The sequence below is a fragment of the Garra rufa genome, chromosome 24, assembly GCF_049309525.1.
Source record: "Garra rufa chromosome 24, GarRuf1.0, whole genome shotgun sequence".
In the NCBI taxonomy this organism is placed as follows: Eukaryota; Metazoa; Chordata; class Actinopteri; order Cypriniformes; family Cyprinidae; genus Garra; species Garra rufa.
The window spans coordinates 4,203,755-4,227,348 of record NC_133384.1 but is presented as its reverse complement, the minus strand read 5'-3'; the positions used below and the strand labels follow the sequence as shown (position 1 = coordinate 4,227,348).

Below are 23,594 nucleotides of genomic sequence, written 5' to 3'. Positions count from 1 at the left end.
CTCGCCGCCAGAGGAACGTCCGCGGTCACCGCCGCGTCCGGAACAGAGAGCGCGGTCACCGCCGCGTCAGGAACAGAGGGCGCGGTCACCGCCGCGTCAGGAACAGAGGGCGCGGTCACCGCCGCGTCCGGCACAGAGAGCGCGGTCACCGCCGCGTCCGACACAGAGAGTGCGGTCACGCCGCGTCAGGAACAGAGAGCGCGGTCACCGCCGCGTCAGGAACAGAGGGTGCGGTCACCACCGCATCCGGCACAGAGAGCGCGGTCACCGCCGCGTTCGACACAGAGAGTGCGGTCACCGCCGCGTCAGGAACAGAGAGCGCGGTCACCGCCGCGTCAGGAACAGAGGGCGCGGTCACCGCCGCGTCAGGAACAGAGGGCGCGGTCACCGCCGCGTCAGGAACAGAGGGCGCGGTCACCGCCGCGTCCGACACAGAGAGTGCGGTCACCGCCGCGTCAGGAACAGAGAGCGCGGTCACCGCCGCGTCAGGAACAGAGGGCGCGGTCACCGCCGCGTCCGGCACAGAGAGCGCTGTCACCGCCGCGTCCGGAACAGAGAGCGCGGTCACCGCCGCGTCAGGAACAGAGGGCGCGGTCACCGCCGCGTCAGGAACAGAGGGCGCGGTCACCGCCGCGTCCGGAACAGAGAGCGCGGTCACCGCCGCGTCAGGAACAGAGAGCGCGGTCACCGCCGCATCAGGAACAGAGGGCGCGGTCACCGCCGCGTCAGGAACAGAGGGCGCAGTCACCGCCGCGTCCGGAACAGAGACAGCGGATGCCATCGCATCAGGAACAAAGATAGCGGTCGCCGCCGCCTCGGGAACCGAGATAGTGGACGCCGCCGCCTTCCCGCGAAACAGCGTCTCCACCCCCGCCGCAAAGCAGGGGCGCTTCCGCGCAGCCTCGGTGCTACGGGCATCCATCGCCGCCAGGCAGGTGTAGATGTATTCAAAACGAGCGGCCGACGCCGCCTCGAAGGACATCCCCCCCGTCTCGGGAACAGAGCGAGTGGTCGCCGCCCCCAAGCGGGGGGACGCCGCCTCCTCAAAAAAAATCCTCCCCGCTGGACCCATCTGTGCTGGCTGCATTCTCTCACGTGTGAGAAATCGGAGATCTGGGTCCAAACGCGGGTAAGTATTTTTATTAACAAAAGAGATAATAACAGAACAAAAGGCCAACACGGCACACACGACTAAACTAAAAACACAAAGCAAACAGAACAGAAAACACGGTCTTGAGCCAGGGTAAAACACAGAAACAAGATTACAAGACAATGCAGCCAGAATGATGAGTGAGAGATGAGCAGCTTTAAAGTCTGTATAATTGTGAACAGGTGTGAGCTTGATGAGTGTTAATGACAATAAGACAGGTGTAAACAATCAGGGAAGTGCAGTGCAAGGGAAAGGGAAACAGCGACCTCAGGTGGCTGAGGGAACCCCACAGCCCAGATCATGACAATAAAAGGCATCAGACTAAAAGTCATCAGGCGAAACACACTCAGATTAAAAGGCATCAAACAAAAAGAAATCAAACGAAACGGACTCAGATTAAAAGGCATCAAACAAAAAGGCATCAGGCGAAACGGACTCAGATTAAAAGGTATCAAACAAAAAGACATGAGGTTTAACAGACTCAGGACGGACAAAGTTAATCTTCTAAAAATTAACCATGGTTTTACTATAGTGAAAGTGTAGAAACTTTTTTTGATGTATTGATTATCATTTGTATAACCAGTTTTATTTGAAGTTAAACCATGGGTATTTTTCGTAAGGGCAACTATTTGGAGAGGGGGTTCAATCTTCAACTGGCTGGCAGGAGCCGCCACTTGCAGGTCACGTGACCTGTCAGTGTCTGGTGGCAGCTGCCAGTCTGATTCTGGTAGGTCATGTGACCTGCCAGTGGCGGGCTGACTGGCAGCTGCAAGCTGCCAGCTGGCAGTATGCCTCAACAAGTTCCAGCAACAACAGATTTTCGGTGGATTTTGTGTTTTGTACTTAATTCTTACTGTGAACAGTTCTTTATTTTTAGCGCGATTAAAGTGTTTAAATGGCGGTGATTTCTACTGGTTGGTTAATGCCGCTTCTACTGATCGCTCAGTCAGCCAACCGCAAGAGCGCTCCGAGTTTAATACGTTTCCTCGTTCCAAGGTCACGTGACCCGTCAGTGGCAGCTCCAGCCATTCACGCTCAACTAGCCAGCCGCCACTGACCTGCGAATATAACGCGTTTCCTATCACACTCGCTGCATAAAAATACATTATGTTAATATTATAAATATATTCTTATGACTCTATTCTTTTGTATGATTTACGTTTTAGATTTTGTTCCCCAGGTAAATCAGTCAAATGACTGTGATCACAACTGGTTGCTTACTGATGCTTCTCTGGACGCTCAACCAGCCGCAATTGACTTGCGCTCATTCCATTTTTTATTTTTATTTTTTTTGCTTCAAATTTAAACTAATTAGTCTTTCATGTTTTTATCTTTACACCGAATGTCATGTATTTTGTTTTTCTTTTTGCTTTAATTGAGAAAGGATATGTTGTTTGTACTTTTGTGTGTGTGTGTGTGTGTGTGTGTGTGTGTGTGTATAGAGTCTCGTAATGTTTAACATTTTATGGCTTTATTATAAATGAATAAATATATATATTTTTGTACTTTTGTATACGTTTTTTGTTAAATGCCTTTTTACTGATATTGTTTGTGCACAATTATTCTTCATAATTTATTTCTGTCTTAAAACAGTACGTACAGAAGTTAGTACACATAGACAGCAGGACAGTGGACCCTTTTTTTACAGGACTATGATGACGCATTTCAGCGGTCATCATAATCATAAATCCTTGAAATTTTTTCATGTTTTGATTGTTTTTTTTGTTTTGTTTTTTTAATGTATGTATATTATCTCACCTTTTCATCAACCTACAAAAAAACAGTTAACGCTAATGTGAGGGTGTTTCTAAACCAGTATGGGAGGGATGGTAATTTTGACATTGTTCTCTCTTCTGACTGCCGATATTAGTTTCTTAAAATTTTTTCCCTTTGGTTGAAAGTCGTGAATTTTTTTTTTTTTTTAATAATTTTAGATTTATGTGCGCATGCCCAGTTGTAACCTTCCTAGCCTTAACCGCCATATATATATATATATATATATATATATATATATATATATATATATATATATAATTTCATGATCGTTAATATATTCTTATGGGTCTAGTCTTTTAATTTATCCACATTTTATTGAGTTTTATTATGAATAAAATGTTTAAATGGTCGTGGTTTCAACTGGCAGCTTATTGTCGCTTCCACTGGTAGCTCAGCCGCGAGAGCGCTCCGAGGTTACGCGTTTTCTACCACTCTTGCTACAAGGAAATATATTATTTTATGATCATTAATATATTCTTATGGGTCTAGTCTTTTAATTTATCCACATTTTATTGAGTTTTATTATGAATAAAATGTTTAAATGGCCGTGGTTTCAACTGGCAGCTTATTGTCGCTTCCACTGGTAGCTCAGCCGCGAGAGCGCTCCGAGGTTACGCGTTTTCTACCACTCTTGCTACAAGGAAATATATTATTTCATGAACGTTAATATCTTCTTATGGGTCTAGTATTTTAATTTATCCACATTCTATTGAGTTTTATTATGAATAAAGTGTTTAAATGGCCGTGGTTTCAACTGGCAGCTTATTATCGCTTCCATTGGCAGCTCAGACGGCCTTAAGAGCGCAAAGCGTCAGTAAGCAACCAGTCGTGATCACGTTAATTTGACTGCTTTAATTATGGAAAAATAACTAAAAGGTCAATCATACAAAAGAACAAAGTCATAAAAATATGTTCATATAAAAATATGTTCTGTTCTGTTCAAGATGGCGCCGAGCATGGCAGCCGTGTTGCGAGCTCCGAGCAAACTTTGCAGTTTTTTGTGTGTTTTTCTTGTTTTTTGTTGTCTTATGTGTTGGACGTTGTTAGTATAACTGTTTACAACAGACACACGCTTTTAAATATTGGCTCCTTTGTCGCGCAACGCAAACCAGATTTTGAGTTCTTGAACGCCGGCGTTTTGCTTACGGACATATCCGAGCATCAGAGCTCTTTGTCTGGGCCGCGCGGCCGCGACTGAGGAACTCTCCAGTCTCTCCTACCGGTCTCTTCGGACCTGCAGTAGAGGGCTTCGCTGAGCATTTCACTGCAGCACAGAAGTCGTCCCAGGCCGGCGCCGACTCAGCAGCCTGCGAAGGCCACGCCCCCAGCTGCTCAACCAGCTCCCAAGCCTGAGCCGCATCATCGATCCCGCTCGGCTAGACACTACCCGTTTCCGAAGCGCCAAGGACCCCGGCCCAATGTAGTGCTGGACCAGGCGCCCCCAGCATCTTCCTGATCTCAAGGGCAGGAAAAGGGAGGGGCCATGTCTCGCCGGAGCCGGACCAGCCCCCAAGTTGCCTCTGTTAAGCCTTCATTCACTCCGTTCTGTTCCGAGTGTCGAAGGCTGCATGTTTGTGCAAAACATGACTGAATCGCGGGCCCGTTACACCACAAACAAACATTCTCAAAAAGAGAGCAAATTTCCTCTTCCACTATTGTTAAGCAGCGATCCCACGAGCGTTCAGCTGCTCGAATGAATGCAACCCCTCACCACATGGGCCAAGGCCTGGCAGGCCATCCCCGGAGTGTCGAAATGGGTTCTGGAAATAATAGAATGAGGTTACACACTTCAATTCACTCGAAGACCCCTGTGCTTCAACGGAATGGTCTCCACCTCAGTCCTCAGCAAGGACGCAGACGTCCTGTGAGCAGAGGTGAAGAATTTACTGGCGAAAGGAGCCGAAGAAACGGTTCCCCCAGATCAGAGCGATTCAGGCTTTTACAGTCGTTATTTCCTCATTCCCAAGAAGGACGGCGGCCTTCTTGGGAAGGCCCATCCTCGACCTCAGACGTCTGAATCGCGCCCTCAGCAGACGGCCATTCAGAATGATCACACTGAAACAGATCCTCTCACAAATTCAACCAGGGCACTGGTTTTGTTCACTGGATCTGAAAGATGCGTACTTTCATATCCAGATCGCCCCCCATCACAGGCGATTCTTGAGATTCGCCTTCGAGGGAGTGGCGTATCAATACACGGTCCTGCCCTTTGGACTGTCCCTAGCTCCCCGCACGTTTACAAAGTGCATGGATGCAGCGCTTTCTCCTCTGAGACAGATGGGAATCCGTGTCCTGAACTACCTCGACGATTGGCTCATTCTGGCCCAATCGAGAGACGAGCTAATACACCACAAATCCTTTCTCCTCAGCCACTTACAGTACCTGGGACTCAAGGTCAACTTTGCCAAGAGCAATCTGTCCCCCAGCCAACACATTTCGTTCCTGGGTGCAGTTTTCGACTCTGTTCAAATGAAGGCAGTCCTTGCGCCGCAACGAGCCTTGGCTATTCAAAAGCTCACGGCCTCCTTCAAAGTCGGAGCCCTTCGCCCTCTCAAAGCTTTTCAGAAGATGTTGGGCCTTATGGCTTCTGCATCACCAGTACTTCAGTTGGGCCTGCTGCGCATGCACCCCCTTCAGTATTGGCTGAAACCGAAAGTTCCATCTTACGCCTGGCGTCAGGGGCGCCTTCGTGTCAAGGTGAATCAGGTCTGCGTCTCAGCCCTGACCCCTTGGAAGGACCCTCAGTGGATGGAACAGGGCGTTCCCCTAGACACAGTCTACAGAAGGAAGATGCTTCCAGCACAGGTTGGGGAGCACTGTGCGACAGCAATCCGGCTTTCGGCCGCTGGTCGAAAGCGGAAAGCCGCCTTCACATCAAATGTATAGAAATGCTAGCAGTGTGTTTAGGCCTTCATACCCTTCTACCAGTCTTAAAGGGACATCACGTCTTAGTCCGCTCGGACAGCATGACAGTCGTGTCCTATATAAACCGTCAGGGGGGTCTTTCATCGAGACGTCTGTTCACTCTAGTGGAACGTCTCTTGAAATGCAACTTTGAAAGCAACGCATGTACCAGGCAGACTGAATCAGGGAGCAGACATGCTATCTCGGAGCAACGTCTCCTCAGACGAGTGGATGCTCCATCCCGAAACGGTTCAGGAAATATGGGCTGTCTTTGGCAAGGCGAAAGTCGACCTTTTCGCCTCAGAAGACAATTTTCATTGCCCAATCTATTTTTCAAAGGATCAGGATGCGCTGGCCCACGACTGGCCCAGCCTCCTTCTATACGCGTTTCCCCCGATCGCCCTGATACCTCAGGTCATCAGGAGAATCAGGGAACAAAAACTCAAAGTCCTGTTGGTGGCCCCATTCTGGCAGAACCAGCATTGGTTCCCAGACCTGCCTCGGCTGCTATCGTCAGCCCCCTGGCCTATTCCACTGAGACGAGATCTCTTAACACAGGCGAACAAGACGTTTTGGCACCCTCAACCAGAATTGTGGGCACTGCACTTATGGCCTCTCGACGGGAGCCTGGACACCTTCCCGAGAGCGTCTTAAGCACTATTTTTCAGGTTAGAGCACCGTCTACAAGACGGCTCTATGACCTTAAATGGTCTGTCTTTTCCGCTTGGTGCTCCACCCGCAGTGCAGACCCAAACTCGTGTGACATATCAGTGATATTGTCCTTCCTTCAAGAGCTGTTGGATAAGTGACAATCTCCCGCCACGCTCAGAGTCTATGTGGCAGCCATTGCGGCATTCCATACGCTTATGGATGGCCAGTCTGTGGGAAAGAACGATCTAGTTGTTCGTTTTTTGAAGGGTGCACGTCGGCTCAATCCGCCTCGCCCCATCACAGTCCCATCCTGGGACCTTTCCACAGTACTAGGAGCTCTTAAGAGCCCCCCATTTGAGCCGCTGCAGTCTATTGACCTTCGCCCTCTAACGTTGAAAACCGCCCTGCTTTTGGCATTGGCGTCAGTAAAACGCATGGGTGACCTGCAGGCTCTCTCAGTGAACCCTGTTTGCCTGGAATTCGGGCCTAATGACTCCAAAGTCATCCTGAAACCAAGGCTTGGTTATATACCAAAGTGTCTCTCGACCCCTTTCAGAGATCAAGTTATCACTCTGTTGGCACTTCCTCCCTCGGAGCAAGGCCAAGACTTCAATCCTCTTTGTCCTGTTAGGGCATTGAGGAGCTATGTAGAGAGATCTGCTCCCTTCAGACAGTCGGAGCAGCTGTTTGTATGTTTCAGTGGCCGCACCAAGGGGCTTCGGTTACGAAACAGAGGTTATCCAAATGGATAGTAGAAGCTATCATGCTGGCGTACTCTTCTTTGGGTCTACAATGCCCCATGGGAGTTAGAGCCCACTCGACTAGAGGCATTGCCTCGTCCTGGGCCTGGTCCAGTGGAGTTTCTATTGCAGAAATTTGTGCGGCGGCTGGCTGGGCCTCGCCGTCCACATTTGGTAGATTTTATAATCCGACTTTTTCTGCATAAATGGATAACCATTTAACCAGTATCTAGTTATATGATATATGTCTTGGCCCTCTTGCGAGCTCCAAACTGTATTATTCCCTGGAACGGTCGTTATTGGATTTTCCCATTAATAGAATGGCCCTGACTAGCCCCTAGGTGCTAGGGCCATTATGAGTCGTTTCTCTACCATAGCTACGGCGGGATTGTACTGGTTCCCCATAGCGTCTTTCAGACGCAGTACGAGTGAAGTATCGAGAGGGAACGTACTCGGTTACGTCTGTAACCTTGGTTCCCTGAGATACGGAACGAGTACTGCGTTGCTGGCCGTGCTATGTAGCCGCACGACTCAGTCGTCGCTTCAGTTGAAGTAACCTGAGATCCTATGGCGAAACGCGCGCTTATATAGCCAGATACTCCGCCTATTCTGGCGGAATTTGGCGCGAGCTTTCGCCATAGGTTCGTGCAGCTCTGCTCGTTTTTTACTCACTGCACGAACCAATAGCCGTGCAGTAACACTGTTATTGAAATTGCTTCAGTCTTAGAGAAAAAGGAGTTTTCCCCAAAGCGTCTTTCAGACGCAGTACTCGTTCCGTATCTCAGGGAACCGAGGTTACGGACGTAACCGAGTACGTTTAGCATTTAATGAAACAATGAAATAGTTCTTCTTGCTTTCTTAAATATTGTTTAGATAATTGTTTAATTCTTAAAAAACCGAGAAACTTTGGTTTGTTGTTGGTAAATTAACATTTGTGACCCTGGACCACAAAACCAGTCTTAAGTCGCTGGGGTATATTTGTAGCAATAGCCAAAAATACATTGCATGGGTCAAAATTTTAGATTTTTCTTTTATGCCAAAAATCATTAAGAAATTAAGTAAAGTTCATGTTCCATGAAGATTTTTTTGTAAAATTCCTACTGTAAACATATCAAAATGTAATTTTTGATTTGTAATATGCATTGTTAAGAACCTAATTTGGACAACTTTAAAGGTGATTTTCTCAGTCTTTTTGATTTTTTTGCATCCTCAGATTTCTGATTTCAAATAGATGTATCTCAGTCAAATATTGTCCTATCCTAATAAACCATACATCAATAGAAAGCTTATTTATTGATTCATATCATGATGTATAAATCTAAGTTTTGTCAAATTTAACCTTATGACTGGTTTTGTGGTCCAGGGTCACATTTGTGAATAGAAAATTTACAAAGAAAAAAATACGTTTATAACAAAAAAAGCATTGCTTTTAGTAGAGTCAGAATCATGTCCTAAAATAATGCATTTGAAAGTAATGGATACATCTTGCTGGATATTATTATTAAAAAATGAACCAACATTTTCACAGAATTGTTCAGTATAATGAAAAGTCCAGAATAAATGACGTTGCACACCATTTTGCTTGTTCCTAACCGCGTGCATGATGTCACACTAAATCCGTTTCACCTGATGTCTTTTTGTCTGATGCCTTTTAATCTGAGTCTGTTTCGTTTGATGACTTTTTGTCTAATGCCTTTTAATCTGACTCCGTTCTGTCTGATGACTTTTTGTCTAATGCCTTTTAATCTGAGTCCGTTTTGCCTGATGACTTTTTGTCTGATGCCTTTTAATCTGACTCCGTTCCATCTGATGACTTTTTGTCTGACGCCTTTTAATCTGAGTCCGCTTTGCCTGATGATGCCTTTCAGTTTTAGGCACGATGCCGCTTTGTCCTGTGACTGACGCCTTTTAGACTGAGGCATGACACCTTTTCGTTGTATGGCTGAGGTCTGAGGATGTCCTAAAATGTACACCGTACTTTATGTAACCCAGGTCCCATGTAGTTAGAAAAATAAAGCTGGAGTGTTTAATACAATGAGACTGGGCCTGGGCTCGTTGTAGGGAAATACAACTTGTTTTGTATGCTTCCTAATAAATGTATATTTGTAATACTCTTGGCTATTCTTATAATGACCACCACAACTATTTTAGATGCAAAAATATTCACAAGTATTTATTTACAACATGAAATAAAGGATAAATGTATCTTAGAATAAAAATAAAAACAAATCACATGTGTAGGAAAAGAGATGGAAGAAAAAAAAAACTTACAAGCAAATAAAACTTCACTTTCCCAAAAGGAAAAAACCCTTTCTGTGTTTATATTGAAATTTACTAATTAATTATTCCCTCTGAAAAATGTCCACAACCCGTTGCAGGCCTGTTCGATGACACTTTGTGTGCGGTGGGGCCTAAAAACTGGAATGGCCGCTTCACTCAGAACTGAGCATAAACAAAAAGCACGTGCATGTGAATGGTAGTACTCACGAATCCAGGGAAAGTCAGTAGGGGCAGAAAGGAATGGGGAATAAGAGGCTCAGTACGGCAATGGCGATGGCGATAGCAAAGGAAAAAGCACAGCACGACAGGTCACAGCACGTCAGCAGGGCACTCCACGGCAGGACAGCAGGGCAGAAAAAGTAGGGCCTTCGGTTGGAAACCCGTCTCTCTCTCTCTCTCTCACACACCAACGTCCGTCTCCTTAAAGCATATTATCTGAATTGAGCCACATTACCAAACACTATCTCTTGTCGAATTAGCATTACCTTTGCTTTAACATTCAGAAATATCAAAATGCTAAAACTACAATATGTGGGCACATAGGCACAGAATGCTACCGCTAACTAGCATGTCGCTAACCACGTTATACATCCAGTCTCTTCACTATAACAGTTCGATATAGCACAAAATTACAGGCATACACAATCATATTCACCTCTTGCAGGTCACACCAAAGTTTATGTCAGGACCACGAGTAGTCGACCTTCACAACAAAACATTAATGTTTCCCACAACACGATGCCTCCTTCATTAGCTCTCTATTCGATAGCGTTTTTTTTTCTATTTTCTCATGCGTTCTCACTACTCCCCGCACAAACCTGTGCCACTAGTCCCGCCCCTTACACAGCGACGTTACTCAGATTGGCTCGAGTATTAACACAACCAAAAGCAAAACAGGAATTAAATGATTGACATGTGACAGTTAACAGGTTAGGTTATACAGATAAACACAGCTTCTTCTTCTCTACTTTTCTCTCAGATGAACTCAAAGACTTTTGTATGAATTTATCTTTAACTGTAAATAGTCTTATTTATTAAACTGTACATATTATATTTATGCTTTTTTTTTCTAGCACACCTTTTAACCAATTTTAACTACCATGAACTTTATCTATGAACTTTTTGTTTTGTTTTGTTATTACACAGTTACTTATCTTTTTATGCTCTGTAACATATATGAATTTTGTACAGGGCTACATTTAGACTATCACTAACATGATTTCCATAATAAACTCTTCACTATTGCTGACCCAAATAAAACGACAGAAAAGAGATGTGGCCCCTTTAAGAGTGAGCGCTCTCACCGAGGGCGTTGCATGTGCGCCACGAGTCCACAGGTAAGCGCGTATATTATTTTCTGCTGCTCTGGTTTAAGGAGTAAGCCTGTTGACAGTAGGATGTTACTGGAAGACAGTTACGGGTTCGCGTTGACTTAAAACTGTGAAACGCCACAGCAAACCGATCCCACTACAGAGTGCATCTTTTTAATCAACCTGTGGCACTTAATGTAGAAGTGATGCCCAAGAAAATATTAAAAGCATTGGATGTTTCGGGCGTATAAGGTAATCCCCAATTCACTTTACTGTTCTAAAATCCGCATTTTCACAAACGAACTAGATAAGCTGCTGCTGTTGTTATATGAACACATTCTTAGAATATACTAGTGATGTAACGTTCGACTTTGAAGCTTGTATCAAAAAAAGGAAACATTTCACAGTGAAGCTCTGTACCGGAGCTTGATTCATTTTGCCATAACCACGTGACTGCTTCGTATTCTGACTCAAATAACACGAACCCTTTGGGCAGGTTTCAAGTATCATTCACTTATTTAAGAATAATTCATAATACATACATGTGTAGTTTTGTTTATGTTCATTTTGTAGTAATCTCCGCTTCACAAGCACTTCTAATTAATATTATTAATATTAGTCAAGGTTGTTTGCACATGACGTGACTGCTGTGGCGCGAAATGCAGATGGAGGGCAGGAAGTAATTTTACTCCATAGGAATCAATAGCAGAATCTTAAAATGCCTATGTTTTGCTTTGTTTCTAGGCGCTCAAAATCGGTCAAACCGAGAAACTACACGGAGCTTTTATCATTGCATGAAAATCTGTTGTTGGTAACGGGGAAAGGCAAAATTTTGAAAATCGCAGAAAAAAGTGGCTTGTAAACCTCCGTCTGCAGTCAGCAGGAGAGCCGGATAACACTTGTGTGTGCAAATGGTTAAGGAAAGATATAATAATATGTTAAGATATTAATTAAGAAATTTATAAATAGATACAGTGTGAGACCGTGAGAATTTACTCAATGCTAAAGGACACGTGTAACACAATGTATTTGTAGTTTCGAGAGCTTAACGGATATTGCAATAAATTTAAGTGAGTGACAGCTTTTTAGTGACTGTATGAAAGTGATATTTGCTCGCTTTCTACTCTATAATCAGTTCAGAGTTTAAATAAAAGTTTCGCTTTACGTGTGTGTGTTATTCAAAAAGCTGAACGGATGAGATGGAGGAAAGCCTGTATTAGTTTGGACGCTATCACAAGAGAAAGGTACAGAAAATTACAACATATGTTGGATGTGATCCTTAGCCTATGTTATAAGACGATAGGCGTTTCGAGTTTCTGCTAGTGATTCCTTTGGAGAAAAATAACTTCCTGCCCTCCAGCTGTATTTTGCGTGTCATCAGAACCACATGATTGCAAACAACCTATATTCTTTATTTACTTTGATCATATATGCCCAAGTGTGCCACACGAGTCCCGAAAAGTGAAGCCGAAACATTTTGATCGTCCCCTTGTGGCTGTCTGCAGTGTATATATATATATATATATATATATATATATATATATAGAGAGAGAGAGAGAGAGAGAGAGAGAGAGATTTTTTCCAAAGGTGGTTTCCATCATGTGAGGCATTTCTTAATATGCTCATTCAAGTGTTCCTATTTCTAAAAAGTTTGCTTTTAGGTAGTTATTTGATGCTATAAAAACAGGGTGTGGTGTCATGATTGTGATCTTGCAATTGGGCCTGCGGCAGTTTGGGCGAGACTTTGATACCGCGGCTCCACCTCTTGACACTACTGCACAGACTCGGGCTCCAGCATATCTACTGTGCAGACTCTGGCTCCAAATGACATAATTTCCCCCAAGATGTCAGCGGCCATATTAAGATGCTTTGGCTTCAATTTTCTATAGGGCTGTGCAATATGGACAAAAGAAACCTATCACAATTTTTTGAACAATATTGCATTTTGATTTTAATCACGATTTTGTCACACACAGTTTTATAGTGTGAATCTGAAAAATGTTTCCAAAGGAAAACAATTAGATCTTTATCAAAGACCTGTAACATGTCTCTAAAACAGACACAAGGCAAAAAATAAAATAAAATCACCTAGTAAAGGTAACAAAATGTCTTTAGACCAGACCTATGGCAAAAACCAGAGCACCTTTCAAACCTTGAGACAGATTTTCTCCCGTGTGATCATTGGGAAAATATGCCATTTGCAGGCATCGGCTTTTAATTTCAAAATCATCATTAATAAAGTGCACCGTCAAACTCAAGTAAGGCTCCGATGTTATTAAACTTAAAAAATTTAGGAGCACAGTCAAAATTTTAGGAGCACATTCTAAACAATAATCAAAAAATCTGATATAGCATTAGCCTTCCCATTACGATTTGATATTTGTCTCCTTAAATCACATTTACAAATTATTTTATGCAATTACAGGTTTAACATGCTATTTATTTATTTATTTATTTATGTATTTTCCTCCTCTAAATAATCACATCAAATACATTAACTTTGAATCAAGTTTCCTTTGCTCACCGTCATCGTAACAGAGGCAACTATAAAGACAAAGAAGAGAGACAATAAAAAAAAAAAAACTGTAAAATGCATACATATACACACAGATATAAAACAAGCAACTATAGGAACATAAAAAAAAACAAGCACGCCAACAATACAGTTGCATCTTAATTAATTAGAATGTCATGGAAAAGTTTATTTATTTCAGTAATTCAACTCAAATTGTGAAACTCGTGTATTATATAAATTCAATCCACACAGACTGAAATAGTGTAAGTCTTTGGTTCTTTTAGCTGTGATGATTTGGCTCACATTTAACAAAAACCCACTCAGCAAATTAGAATATGGTGACATGCCAATCAACAAATCAACTCAAAAGACCTGCAAATGTTTCCTGAGCCTTCAAAATTCTGGAAAGTGTGTTCATTTACTGTATATGTACTCAATACTTGGTAGGTGCTCATTTTGCTTCAATTACTGCCTCAATTTGCCGTGGCACTGCTAAGGTGGTATTGTAAGGTTTCTTTGACAGTGGCCTTCAGCTCAATTGATTTTTCATGGTCTCTTGTTTCTCATTTTCTTCTTGCCAATACAAAGTTGAGGTCTGGTGAGTTTGCTGTCCAGTCAAGCACACCAAAACCATGGTCATTTAACCAACTTTTCATGCTTTTGGCAGTGTGGAATCCTGCTTGAAAATAATATCAGCATCTTTAAAAAGCTGGTCAGCAGAAGGAAGCATGAAGTGCTCTAACATTTTTTGGTAAACGGCTGCAGTGACTTTGGTTTTCAAAAAAAAAAAAAAAAACAGTGGACCAACACCAGCAAGTGACATTGCACCCCGAATCATCACAGACTGTGAAAACTTAACACTGGACTTCAAGCAACTTGGGCTTTGAGCTTCTCCACCCTTCCTCCAGATAGGGCTGTCGCGATAACCGCAATATCGCAATACCGCGCTATTGACGTGCATAACCGCAGAGGAATGCAACAACCGCAGCAACCGCGATATTTGCCTGTTTTCTTTTTTCCTAAGGATTCGCCCTTCTCACTTAATGTCTATGTGCTGAATATTAAATTAGTAATAAGTTAGTAATGATAACATAATGTTTTTATTATGAGGCTCAGTATGCATTTAACAAGCCTAAACAGACAGCGAATGAGAGAGAGATCGACTGAGCATGTGCGATTACCTGAGTCTGTCTTTCAGATCGAGTCGGGTATGTATGTGAAACTAGCTTGTCATGTCCAAGAAAAGTGAAATCTCTGTCTTAACATCGATGCTCTGCTGCTCAGCTGAGCCTTTAAAGTGGCGATTAAAGTTAAAATGATTTCAACATCCTGTTTCATTACGTCTCTCTTTGATTAAAGAAGCGTTTTTGAACGTATAGTTGAATGAACGGTTTAGAGACTTACTTAAAGATAGTCTCTTGCCTCCCTCTTGTGGCGTAACAATGAAACTGCACTGACTGACAGCTCGCCTAAAGCACGCAGGTGAAATACTGACAGAAAGTCTCTCGTCCAGTCAAACTCGAGGGTGCGCGCTAACTGTTATACACACGAAGATTTCAGATGCAAAACCTCTAAGTATGTCTGACATTTTTCTTCAAAATTTGCATTTCTTTCTGGCTAGGTTTCTATGTAAGTACTGTTTACTTCACTTCATATAGCAACGCGATTTGGTTTCGGTTTATTGATTTCTGAATATGACCTTACATTGTAACAGCCTACACACAATTTTATATATATATATATATATATATGGCGGTAATACCGCATACCGCGCTACTGAGCCACTCAAAATTACCGCAAGGGAAATTCCTTAACCGCGACAGCCCTACCTCCAGACTCTAGGACCTTGGTTTCCAAGTTAAATGCAAAACTTGCTCTCATCTGAAAAGAGGACTTGGACCACTGGGCAACAGTCCATTTATTTTTCTCCTTAGCCCAGGTAAGACACCTCTGACGTTCAGGAGTGGCTTAACGAGAGGAATACGACAACTGTAGCCAAATTTCTTGACATGTCTGTGTGTGGTGGAACTTGTTGCCTTGACCCCAGCCTTAGTCCATTCCTTGTGAAGTTCAACCAAATTCTTGAATCGATGTTGCTTGACATGCCAATACAGGCTGCCCTTCTCTCGGTTGGTTGTGCATCTTTTACTTCCACTCAACTTTCTGTTAACATACATACAGCACTGTGTGAACAGCCAGCTTCTTTGACAATGAATGTCTGTGGCTTACCCTTCTTGTGAAGGGTGTCAATGATTGTCTTCTGGACAACTGTCAGATGAGCACTCTCCCCTATGATTGTGTAGCCTGAACCAAACTGAGAGACCATTTTTAAGGCTCAGGAAACCTTTGCAGGTCTTTTGAATTGATTATCTGATTGACATGTCACCATATTCTAATTTGTTGAGATAGTGAATTGTTAAATGTGAGCCACATCATCACAATTAAAAGAACAAAAGACTTAAACTACTTCAGTCTGTGTGCATTGAATTTATTTAATACACAAGTTTCACAATTTGAGTTGAATTACTGAAATAAATGAACTTTTCCACAACATTCTAATTTACTGAGATGCACCTGTACTTCTAACAAGGAACAAGACAAAGAATGCTGAAAACACAAGAGCTTCAGTACACTTATACAATTGTATGCTTATACAATTTATAGTTTATGTGAAGATTGTTTCAAAATCACTTAAATTAAAAGTTATGTATTTCAGAGCCTATTAAATGTTAAAAACAATGTTGTTGTTGAAAAGCTATTAGTAAGTTTCATGGCTGGTAAGAAATGTTTTGGCTGGTAAATTTTATCATGTCAACTTTCATTGGCAGGTGTGGCAAAGAGTAAACACCTCACCTTATTTCAATAAACTTGATCTGAATAGAAATCTTGATCTGACTCACTTAAAAAAAATGCCATGTAGTGTTATTCAGTTGCTAGGTTAGTAGCTGGCTCAATCTCACTTGACAGTTAAAACAATGCACCCCTCCCCAACAGTTTTTGGCAGCTAGCAACTTTGTACTAGATTTAGCAACTCTTCAGACCCCTTTAACAATTGGTTCATTTGATTCAAAGTTTTGAAATTTTCTTTCATTTCTCCCATTGCAATTTTAGGTTTCCAAAAGTAAAGTTTATCAGTTATTTATCAGTAAATAACTGATAAACCATTAATGAGCTCCAAGGTTACTTGATGGCATATGCTTTTGTTGAGGCCATCTGTTTACATTAAATCAACTTATTAGTGTTTCATAGCATAATTTATGGTGAGTATACTTTACACATGATGCTCCCATGAAGCTCTACAAATTATGTAATAGAGTCAGTTTATGGTCTACTGTATATGTAGTGTAATTTTGACAGCACGTTATTTCAAGGTGTCCTTGATACATGTTACATGTACTCACTATTATAATAACAATTAATTATGCATAGTTACATGTATGGAGCTCATATTATGACAAAACTTTTTGAATTTGAATTGTACAAATTTGAATTATTGACAAGTGTCATTTAAAAAAACTGAATATTATATGGTATTTAACATAGTCCTGAATTCGATTTTTTTTAAAACTTGAATATTGAACATTTGAAATTGAACACAACTGAATTTTCAAATCGCAGATTTTCAAATAGACATGCATTTTCAAACAGCAGATTTTTGTTATGATTTCTAAGACTTCAAATATTCAGTTTTTAAAAATACAACTTCAAGTTTTCAAGATGAAAAAAAATTCGGAACATCAAATTCAGTGTTCAAAATTCAAAGCGCAGAAATTCAGATCGTACAGAAAGTAGGCCAGAGGTTATGCACAGGGAAGAGTAGATGATCTACGAAAAGTCGAACGAAGCATTTACTGTGACCGAGAGGGGGCATGTTTGGTTCACTTAGGCTAGTTTTGCCGTGGTCACAACATATTAACTCGTGGGTACATGATAATACGCCGTGGCCACAATATATTATCTTGTGGGAACGTCATAGTAACTCGTGGGAGTATGATATGTCATGGCAACAAGATCTTTTTGTAAAGATAATGACATGCCGGAATCGCCGCGCGGCTGCTGCCTTCTCTTGTAGTGGAAGGGTTTTGTGCAGTTGAGGCGGTGTTCGCGACGCGGTCACAGTGCGGACGCTGCCGCTCACAAAAAGATTTAGAATTTTAAAAAAAATTATCTTTGGCTGCGCCTGCTGCGAAGCGCCGTGTTCGTGGAAGCGGCAGGATTTTGGGTGCAGGAGCACAACTTGCACTTCGCCTCCGCGCCGCTCCCATTGAAAATGAACTAGACACTCGCGACTGCCGCGTCCCGTTTGAAAAGGCCTGAAGTGATTTGTGCTGTTTTGGGAAAGACATTGCTATACTGTAGTTGCAAACAACAAGATCACATTTGATTTCATTAAAAATAAACACAACAGAAATGTACTATATGTGTTCTTCTATTTATAATTCATAGTCCCATGAATAGTCTTCATGTCAGGCACATCTCTGTAATTTTTTTTTTTATTATTATTGGTCATACTAGGAGAATTCCATTACATGATCTTCGTTTTCAACACTACTGACAAATGTTCTATTTGTTGTTAAAAATCTGGTTAAAAGACATAACATATTTTTTTATCTCTGGCGGCGCCTGACGCAAAGAGACATAAGTGGCAGTATTTTGGCTGCAGGAGCACCGCTTGCCTGTTAACGGATCGGTTCTTTATATTTCATATTTGTATATTATTATTATTAAACAGTAGGCTAATACAATAGGCCTAATTTTATAATAATTATATTAACTGGTTAGGGCTATATTTATGGGCTATATTTATTGTTTTATATGCTTATTTCCCTTTCAGTTCGTGTAGTGCTTTAATTAACTCTCATGTTGTGTTCATTGTGTTTCAAATGAAACTGCATGAATGATTTATTCCTTAACTATAAAAATGTATTAGTTTATCAATAAGCCGAAATGAAATATGTTATATTCACCCTTTAATCTGCACTTCCAGTAAAAATTCCTTGTCGGCAAAACTTTCAGAACCTGAAGTCAAGAGATCTCAAGTATGATACAAAGCTATAGACAACTAACACAACATTTTATAGCCCGCATACTAATAACAGCCTAGATATGTATGTAGTCTAATTTGTTGGGGAGTCGCTCTCCAAACATCGGGTATTAAAATTGCCTTTGAATACGCGTGCGCGTTTTGCTTTCAGTTTCGTTTTACTCAAAGCCGACTGATAAAGAAGTGGGTATATGCCGTATAACTATATATACACTGCCATCTTGTGGCCACGAAATATTATCACGCTCCCACGAGTTAATATGATGTTCCCACGAAATTAAATGCTTCATTCGACTTTTCGTAGATCATCTACTCTTCCCTGTGCATAACCTCTGGCCTACTTTCTGTACGATCTGAATTTCTGCGCTTTGAATTTTGAACACTGAATTTGATGTTCCGAATTTTTTTTCATCTTGAAAACTTGAAGTTGTATTTTTAAAAACTGAATATTTGAAGTCTTAGAAATCATAACAAAAATCTGCTGTTTGAAAATACATGTCTATTTGAAAATCTGCGATTTGAAAATTCAGTTGTGTTCAATTTCAAATGTTCAATATTCAAGTTTTAAAAAAATCGAATTCAGAACTATGTTAAATACCATATAATATTCAGTTTTGTGAAATGACACTTGTCAATAATTCAAATTTGTACAATTCAAATTCAAAAAGTTTTGTCATAATATGAGCTCCATAGTAGTAAAGCCTCTCTTCAATTGACATTTATTTTAAAAAAGCTCTTTTGTACGAAAGCTGATTGGTTACAAATGGCCACTCCCGCTCTTACATCAAAAATCATGTTTTATTTATTTTTTCCTTTTAAATGCCTCGCCTTGAAAGTAGACAGAAGTGGGTGGCTCAAGGTCAAGGGAGGTGTAAGAAACAAATGCAGTCAAGACAAACGGTTCTTGAAGCATTAGAGTTGTTTAAACCAATGAGCATTAAGCTGTGTCATCGGCCGGTAATTTCTTTGTACCTTTAGTCAGTGTAGGAAGAGCGATTGGGACTAGGCTACCTTATTCTTTTTCTCAAAGCAGTGTGACCAGTTTAACAGGATAATTGTTTGCAAGGTGCTATTTACTTACAAACTGATATGAGACAGACATAGCTGTGGTCATACCATCCATGATGGATTCAAATCCACAAGGTAATCAGTAAGTTTGATACATTATTACAAAGTCCTATTATGATTTAAAGTTTTAGGGATTTGGCAATGGATATTTTCAGCGTTTCAGTTCACAGGTTAAGCAAATATGCATTACTACAGTACTTCTTAAGGCAGTGTGACCAGTTTAACAGGATGATTGTTTGCAGGGCACTAGGCTATTCTTTACTTACAAACTGATATGAAACAGACGTAGCTGTGGTCATACCATCCAAGATGGATCCAAATCCTCCAGGTAATCTGTAGTTTTGATACATTATTACAAAGTCCTATTATGATTTAAAGTTTTAGGGATTTGGCAATTGATTTTTTTGGGGTTTCAGTTCACAGGTTAAGAAGATATGTATTACTACTTGAATGTTTTGTTTGGATTACATTATGCCTGGTAAGTTCATACTCTTTATATACACTTATTTTTCCATGACAAGACAGGGTTGCTTACTATTCAGAATTAAATTGAGAAATCTTTTTATACAAACTCAGTTCCTCAGTCTGAATTATGTATAATCATACATGCATTATATCAAAATTTATAGAGCTGCTCTAAGTGTAGTTTTATAGTAATACAGCCATTCGATTTTATAAAGAATAATGACAATATCTGAATGCTTGACTATGTGTACGGTGCTGTCATGTGATGTTGACAGTAAGAATGAGCTTGTTAAAATATGTCGGAGGTTAACCACACTGAGTCAACTGACGCTTCACTACTGAGAAGACACTCCTTAGGAGTTTGACTCAGAAGACAGCATTAGTCAACTTTTCCACCATATTTAATTACTTCTTTAAAGAATTACTGCCCTAGTCTCCTCTAGGTGATTGGGTTCAGCACTGACTAGAAGGGGGTGTCCAAACCTGTTCTTGGGCCGATATACTGCAGAGTTTAGCTCCAACCCTAAATGAACACACCTGAACCAGCTACTTAATGTCACAGTACTGTGTTGATAAACACATGAAGAAGAAGAATCTGGGTATCTTCCGATCATTCTTTTTTAATTTAATATTAAACATAGAAAAATACGAAAACGGTTATTCTGTAGGCATAAATTCGGCAATCTGCGCAAGAAAGTTATTTTCTCATAGCATAAATTTGAATTTATTCACATCTGCACCCACGGCTACCCCCTAGCCTACATCTTTAGCACTTCGGCTGTTTTATTGAGCTGAGTTTTGGACAAAAGAAGAAGTTGAAATGATTTATATGTAAAGATATGACATTATTTCATATCAGTGCCATATATGGTCTATTCTATTTTTATTTTTGTTTCATTGTTAAATTGTAAGGGTAATGTTAAATAGCCACTATAAAATATCACATCTCAGTTACAAGAATCGAACCCATTACACTTTGAACAATAAAGCCAGAGTATTTATTTATTTTTGCAATATGATCATTATTAGTTTTAGAATTACTAGCCAATTGTTAGTAGTTTTTAAGTATGTTTTGCTATAAGAGGCAGTCGATTTTTTTTTTTTTTTTTACTTTTTTTTTTTTTTTTTCTAATCTTATTAAACATTACGGTGACGCATTGCTGCCACGCACTTATTTTTCCCCACTCAGTCGTTATAACGAGATCTTTTCTCGTTAAAACGACATCTTTTCTTGCAAAAACGAGATCTTTTCTCGTTAAAACGACATCTTTTCTTGCAAAAACGAGATCTTTTCTCGTTAAAATGACATCTTTTCTCGTTAAAACGACATATTTTCTCGTAATAACGACATCTTTTCTCGTAAAAACGACATCTTTTCTCATTAAAACGACATCTTTTCTCGTAAAAACGATTTTCTCGTTAAAACGACATAATTTTCTCATTAAAACAACATCTTTTTCTCCTAATAATGACACATTATGTCATACGATCTGATGTTCATGTTATAGGCATTATGTGAGGGAGCTAAGCGTTTGTCCTGACCTAAAGGAGGATGCACGCTGCTGGATTTAAATAGAAATATACTGTTTTAATAATTTTAATGTAATTGTTTCAATTGTAGCAGCATGTTTATTAGGATTAATCTCCATACTAATCTGCCCTCAGACCCAGAGGATTTAAGATGATCAGATCAAAACTGTTATTTCTGACTCTGAGCTTGGAATATTATTTGGATGAAAGTTTGATTTTACAGAAAATTTAAATAGTATCAGAAATAAATAAAAGAAAAATGACACACGGTTTGATCGTGTTATGATTATGATGATTTCGGTCTGTTTAAAAAATGAAAATAAATAAAGCCAGATTTTTTTTTTTTTTTTTCATGAAAAGAGTGCTTATGCTTTAATATTTGTGCGTGAGTGGCCCGGAAAAGCCACTTTTCAACTCAGCCTGTGACTGTCTGTCTGTCCCGTCATGCAGAATAAATGTTCGTCTGATGTACCGCTCTGCAAATTAGTCACGATAACGTTTTTTGCAAGCAACACTGCACTTCTCGGGTCGTCTGTACCAGCGCGATCCCTTACTTTGTGATTAAAGAGGAAAGAAATATAAATGTCTGCTTTATTTTATGTAGCCTACTTCCACAATAACATCAAAACGTTACAAATTGCCTTTGTAAAAATACAGGGTGCGCTCTCGCAATTTATGTCTCTCTATGCAGCTTGAAAGGTCTACTTCAATAAAAGAATCGAAAACAAAATTGTGTTTACTTAATTCGTATAAATCCAACAAGGGGTAGTGTACAGTCTTTCCCGTGTGAGTTCATTATCTGTACCCTACCATTGTGCTTACACTCACAGACAGCGCAGCATATTTCCACAGTATAATCCAGATGAAAAACCGGATTCGTGGCTTGATTCAGCTAAAGATAAAATGTCATAATATATAATAAATAATGTATTATTTGTATATAATAATCATACTAAGTATCAAGGCCGCCCAGGCATGTTAAATTAATATTCAAGCAATAAGCTCATGTGTTTTACCCACGAACAAAACTATGAAGAATCAAGCTTTTGGTTTTTCCGTTTCTCAAACAAAATGAAATAATAATAATAATAGGCTACTCAAATTGTTATTATTATTGTTATTATTATTATTATTATTATTATTATTATTATTATTATTATTAGGCGTATTATTAAGATAATCAAAACTATTAATTCTGAATAATCAACTTTTTGATTGATTTAACAGCAAATCGAAATACGAGCAGAAATAAATAAATAGAATTCATAATAAGAAAAATATAATAATAGGCCTAATAATGATAATAATAATAATAATAATAATAATAGATTATTATTATTATTATTATTATTATTATTATTATTATTATTATTATTATTATTATTTCGTTTTGTTTGAAAAAACATAAAAGCGAAATTAAGATAGATTTGTTTGTATTTTTGTATTTGTATTCTGTATGATGCGATAGACAGTAAAGACAGGTTGAGTTGAAAAGTGGCTTTTCATTGCCGCCCACATAATTATTAAAGCATAAGCTCTCTTTTTACGCAGGGACAAAAATACTAAAACTGATTTTTTTTTTTTTCATTGATTTTGTCCATTTTTTAAACAAAACGAAATTATTATTATCATAATACAATCAAACCATTTGTCATTTCTATTTTATTTCTTTATGATCGTATTTCAATTTTCTGCAAAATCAAACTTTCATCCAAATAATATTCCAAGCTCAGAGTCGATTATTCAGAAATAACAGTTTTGATCTGATCATCTTAAATCATCTGGGTCTGAGGGCAGATTGGAGATTAATCCTAATAAACATGCCGCTACAATTGAAACCATTACATTAAAATTATTAAAACAGTGTATTTCTATATATAGTGTATTCTAACTCCAGCAGCGTGCATCCTTTAGGTCAGGACTGTGGCGAAGGCAGCACGGACAAACGCTTAGCTCCCTCACATAACATAATCATATCATCTATAACAGGAACATCAGATCGATTTTTATGACATATTATGTCGTTATTACGAGAAAAAGATGTTGTTTTAAGAGAAAATTATGTCGTTTTTACGAGAAAAGATCTCGTTTTTATGAGAAAAGATGTCGTTTTAACAAGATAATTATGTCATTTTTACGAGAAAAGATGTGGTTTTTTTTA

General features: G+C 39.9%; 1 protein-coding gene across 1 annotated transcript in view; it reads left to right on the top strand.

Moving 5' to 3' along the window:
* Nucleotides 1-10,882: 10,882 nt before the first annotated feature.
* LOC141300769 (NXPE family member 3) overlaps nucleotides 10,883-23,594 on the top strand; it is a 31,218-nt gene continuing 18,506 nt past the window's right edge. Inside the window, exons 1-3 of the mRNA XM_073831065.1 lie at nucleotides 10,883-11,063; nucleotides 19,681-19,766; nucleotides 19,855-19,916. Of these exons, the coding sequence (XP_073687166.1) occupies nucleotides 19,748-19,766; nucleotides 19,855-19,916 (81 nt within the window). The 5' untranslated portion in view covers nucleotides 10,883-11,063; nucleotides 19,681-19,747. The remainder of the gene's footprint in view (nucleotides 11,064-19,680; nucleotides 19,767-19,854; nucleotides 19,917-23,594) is intronic.